Source organism: Notothenia coriiceps, unplaced genomic scaffold (assembly GCF_000735185.1).
Source record: "Notothenia coriiceps isolate Sejong01 unplaced genomic scaffold, NC01 NC01_scaffold00023314, whole genome shotgun sequence".
Taxonomy (NCBI): Eukaryota; Metazoa; Chordata; class Actinopteri; order Perciformes; family Nototheniidae; genus Notothenia; species Notothenia coriiceps.
Genome location: NW_011356015.1, coordinates 1 through 4,732, shown reverse-complemented (window position 1 = coordinate 4,732; position 4,732 = coordinate 1). Strand labels below are relative to the sequence as shown.

Genomic DNA, 4,732 nt, shown 5'->3' with positions numbered 1-4,732 from the left:
GCAGGCCTGTGGTCAGATCACATGGGCACCAGTGCTCCCCCTCTCAATTCAATTCAATTCAAATAGCTTTATTAGCATGACCATAATGAGGTATTGCCAAAGCTTTGTACAATTGCAACATCTATAAATAAACATTTGAAATGTACAGTTAAGATCATAAACATTTGCAAGACCAACTTGTTTTCCTTACAAGGAACACAAGGAGTGCATGGACACATTCATTAGGAAAAAATAGTAACAATGCTGAAAGTCAATTGGTATAATACATGAGAATAATAATAATAAAGAGGTGAGAGTGGAGACCTGGTCAGTTATAATTGAGGATGCTTACTTACTGTGTGAGGTGGTGCTGCTGTTTCCACACTGTGGGCATAATGGCTCCTCTTTTAGCAGCCATGTTTTCTTATGTCTGTCTGTGTCCTCATCTCTGCCCCCCCCCAGCTGTGGAGTGTCCGGCCCACAGTCACTACAATGTGTGTGGCTCAGCGTGCCCTCCCAGCTGTGGCCCCCAGCCCGAGGTCTGCCCTGAGGCCTGTGTGGAGGGCTGCTTCTGTGACCCTGGATACGTGCACAGTGGGAAAGAGTGAGTACAACATCTTCACACGTTACGTTCAAGTTATGGTATTTAGAATAGCAATGCTGTCCTTATAGAAATCCTGCTTGCACTCATTGTTATATATAACTTTTTTCCACCTCATGAAAATAAATGCTGGGAGATTTATAATGTCCTCTCTCTCTTCTTCTCTCTCAGGTGTGTGATCAAGGAGAAGGGCTGTGGTTGTAACCACGACGACAGCTATTACCTGCCAGGTGAGACTTTCTGGGCCGACTCGCTGTGTAACCAGAGGTGTGTGTGTGACGCAGGCACGCAGAAGGTGAAATGTAAGCAGGCGGGCTGTCGGAAGGGAGAGAAATGCAGCGTTGTAGACGGCGTCCAAGGCTGCGTCCCCGTGGGCTTCAAGACCTGCAGCACACACGGAGACCCCCACTACACCTCTTTCGATGGACGCAGGTTCGACTTCCAGGGCAACTGTGTGTACAAGCTGGCTGGTGTGTGTGGAGATCAGTCAGGCCTGGAGCCCTTTGAGGTGAGCAGCTTGGAGTTTCATTATTATTATTATTGATAATAATGATACTACTATTCATATTATCAATATTATTATTATTATTATTATTATTATTATTATTATTATTATTATTATATCATCATCATCATCATCATCATCATCATCATCATCATCACTATAATAATAATAATAAAAATAAATGTAAACATTGTTATTATTATTATTAATATTATCAGTACTATTGTTGCTATTAATAGTATTAGTGGTAGGATCATTATTATTCTTATTATTAATACTAATATTCTTATTGTTATTATTGTTGTGTAGTTGTTTTGTTTGGGAGAATAACTCGTATCACTGACACATGCTTTTATTTTGAAAGTGAAACCACCAGCTTTGTCCTCTCCCAAAGGCGCTGACCCCTCCAAGGGAATGGGATCGATGTTTGAAGAATTATTTCCAGATAATGAAATGTTTTTTTACATGCAATTTTCATTTCTGCTTTTTTAGTTAAATATCTAAATGCATATTATTGTTCTCCTCTCTGTCTCCTCTCTGTCTCCTCTCCTCTCTGTCTCCTCTCTGTCTCTCCTCTTGTCTCCTCTCTGTCTCTCCTCTTGTCTCCTCTCCTCTCGGTGCTGCAGATAAAGCTGGAGAATAATAACCGTGGCAACAAAAGAGTGTCGTATGCTAAAGTGGTGACTGTTAAAGTCCATGGCAACACATACATACTGTCAGTGGACCTACCAGGCAGAGTACTGGTGAGGAACACACACACACACACACACACACACACACACACACACACACACACACACACACACACACACACACACACTTTCTCTTAACACACCAGGTATATAAACCCTAGTACATCATAATTCAGTAGCTGATATAAATGTGTTATTGATAATATGAGCCTGCAAAGTAACTCATCTTGTTAAATAAATGTCGGAGTAAAAATAACAATATTTACTTCCAACATGTAAAAGTATAAAGTATTATAAACTGGAAAACTTCAAGTTACCTCAACATTGTACTGAAGTACAGCACTTGTAAATGCACTTAGTTACTTTACACCACTGCAGACTCTTCTCAGTCACATGACCCTCGGATGAAAGCTGCTGTTTCAGCTCTCACTTTATCAGTGCCCTGTACTACGAAGCCGGATTTTCGTTTAGCGAGCTAACTTCAGGGAAAGCTATGGGTTTCCGGTCCTACAACGTTGGTTCATTTCTTACTGGGGTAGATCTCCATGGTAACTTATGCTGAACACATAACCTGCTCCGGAGCAGATAAGTTCCAGATAAGAGATCAACTCATGCCCTAGCCACACGGAGACGAAACGGATGGTATCTGCTACAGTCTCTATCATATAGACGGTTCGGCCACACAAGGCCGACAGGGAAACGCAGATATCGATAACTATAACGATAACGGTTCCCAAGGTGGGTAGATCTGAGGACGCAACGCTCTGGGGGGCTAAACGAAACGGCCCCGTGTCTACGCCCTATACGATCATTTCCTGATAACGAAAATACTGACGGGCTGTCAGGAGAGGGGGAGGAAAAGAGAGACTCCGTATATTATTCTTATATTATTATATAGAGTCGTTATTCATTTGTTTTAAAGCTCAATTAATAACAAAGAAGAACTTTTCTAATTTTGTCCGGAAGATTTAAACTTCAACGGACATGTTGACTGTCGAGAATAAGTTGTAAATGAAACTCTGCTGCACGGTTCCCTCAGTGAACGCACCGCCTGCTGACCAATCAGAGCTCAGTGTGCGGAGTTTAAAGCTATATTGGAAATACAGTTTAAACTGCCGTTGCAGTATTTAAACTGCCGTTGCAGTATTTTAAGAAACACACGTTAAGTTGAAGAAAGTCAAATGTAATTAAAGTCAGATCCACTCGTGTCTTCGATGGGGCAGTGATATCATAAACCTGTTAATGTACGCATTCAAACACTCGTTAGTTTTTTTCTTCCAGCTGTTCTGTATTCACCTTGCAGGTGCAACTATGTGGCTTTTATCCTGGTTTATCAGTTTAAGTCATGGATGTTTAAAGTTTAACTTCTTCATAATGTCTATTATAGTTTACTTTTCATTCATGAAGTATGATGCTGTGCTGTCGGTACGCTTGTCCATGTTTGTGATTGGTCAAATGTTGCTAACCCCGCCCCTTTCACGTGAACACGCTTTCAGCCTGACAGAGAAATCCTGGGTTGATTTACCGAGTTGATAACCAGCGCCGTAGTACCGCTTAGCGAGATCTCGTTTGTTAGGGTTAGTTAAGTCAGATAACTCAAACATATGCAGGGGCTGTCTCTGAATGTCAAGGAAAGCTGCTCCAGAGCCACTATTTCAAGGATGCTACGTCATCGAGTCCCGCCGAAGGACTGTTCCAAAGTCCAGGCTCCGCGGTCTTAAAATCCCCATAATGCTTTACGCACGGAACAATCTCCAAAATCTGTGGCGAAAAAATGTAAGGCGGGGCCTCTGGCCGCATTGTGGGGATTTTAAGACCGCGGAGTCTATACATGTGCAGGCTCGAAATTTCTCGCTATGAAGTACGCTGTGCTCGGTAGAATTCCAAGTATGCTGGACATTGGAATAGTCCTTCGGCGGCACTCAATGATGTAGTAATCCTTGAAATAGTGGCTCTGGAGCAGCTTTACTCGACATTGAGATGCACCCCCAGTCTGTTGAACTGGCTTCGTAGTACAGGGCACTGGACTTGCTCCAAAAGCATGACATATCAAAACCTTTATACAGTCTATGATCAAAACACAGAGCACAGCTTCAAATCTGCAGCAGAACGTATGTTGACCTCGAGACTTCAGAAATAAATAAACTGTATTGGCAGATGTTAATTATTTTACAATAGGGGAGAGTGGGGTACGTTGAGCCATTTTTTGGTGTTCTTTTACGCACGAAATTCTTTATTATTCCGCCTGTTATTTTGGCCCTCTTCTTCTCCCGCATTCCACATCGCAGAAACTCCGTTCAAACATCAAAACGTTCAGCTCGGGCGGGAATCGATGGCTATTACTTTTATCATTCATAACTTTCATAATTCCCGAGATATAGCCCATAATTCATCACATTTTTAACATTAACATTGCGCAGCTCGTTAAGGCAGAGTGCGTGATGTCAGAGTTAGAGTGGAGGACAGTTTGAAATTTGCCTTCATATATTTTTTTTAAACCTGCCATAATTCCCAAACCCTACTGTACATTCCTGAGACATAATTTTTCATGACAAACGTAGGAAAACATCCCGTAGCTTGAAAAATGACAAATAATTAAGCAAAAAATAATTAAACAAAAGGCCTCTTGAGGGCATGAAGTGACAAAAACTTTCAACATGTCTCCATTAAAGCCCATTGTAATTTCAGGCAGATATTTCCTCACAGCAGCAGCCGCACACCTTTAGTTAAACTGCCAAAAAGGCCACATTATTAACCCGAAAGTACACAAAAATTACACTTCAGATACTCAAGGTCCATGAGATGCTTCATGTTTTGAAATTTCACAGATATCTGTTACGGTTCTTCAACAAAACGTTCACATGTAAGAGGTTTATCTCTCATTCAGAAAAATGGAAACCTTTGATCTCTGGACGCCTCGTTAGCTCAAATATAAACACCTGTGTAATGGAACAT

At 41.5% G+C, this 4,732-nt stretch overlaps 1 protein-coding gene across 1 annotated transcript; it reads left to right on the top strand.

The window, feature by feature from the left end:
- Nucleotides 1–335: 335 nt before the first annotated feature.
- On the top strand, nt 336–1,828 carry LOC104954444 (IgGFc-binding protein-like; the record flags this gene model as incomplete). Its single annotated transcript, XM_010781548.1, has 3 exons — nt 336–583; nt 752–1,088; nt 1,712–1,828. Coding segments are annotated over exons 1-3 (663 nt in total), but the record flags the coding sequence as incomplete, so codon positions are not given.
- Between the last annotated feature and the right edge of the window lie 2,904 nt (nt 1,829–4,732).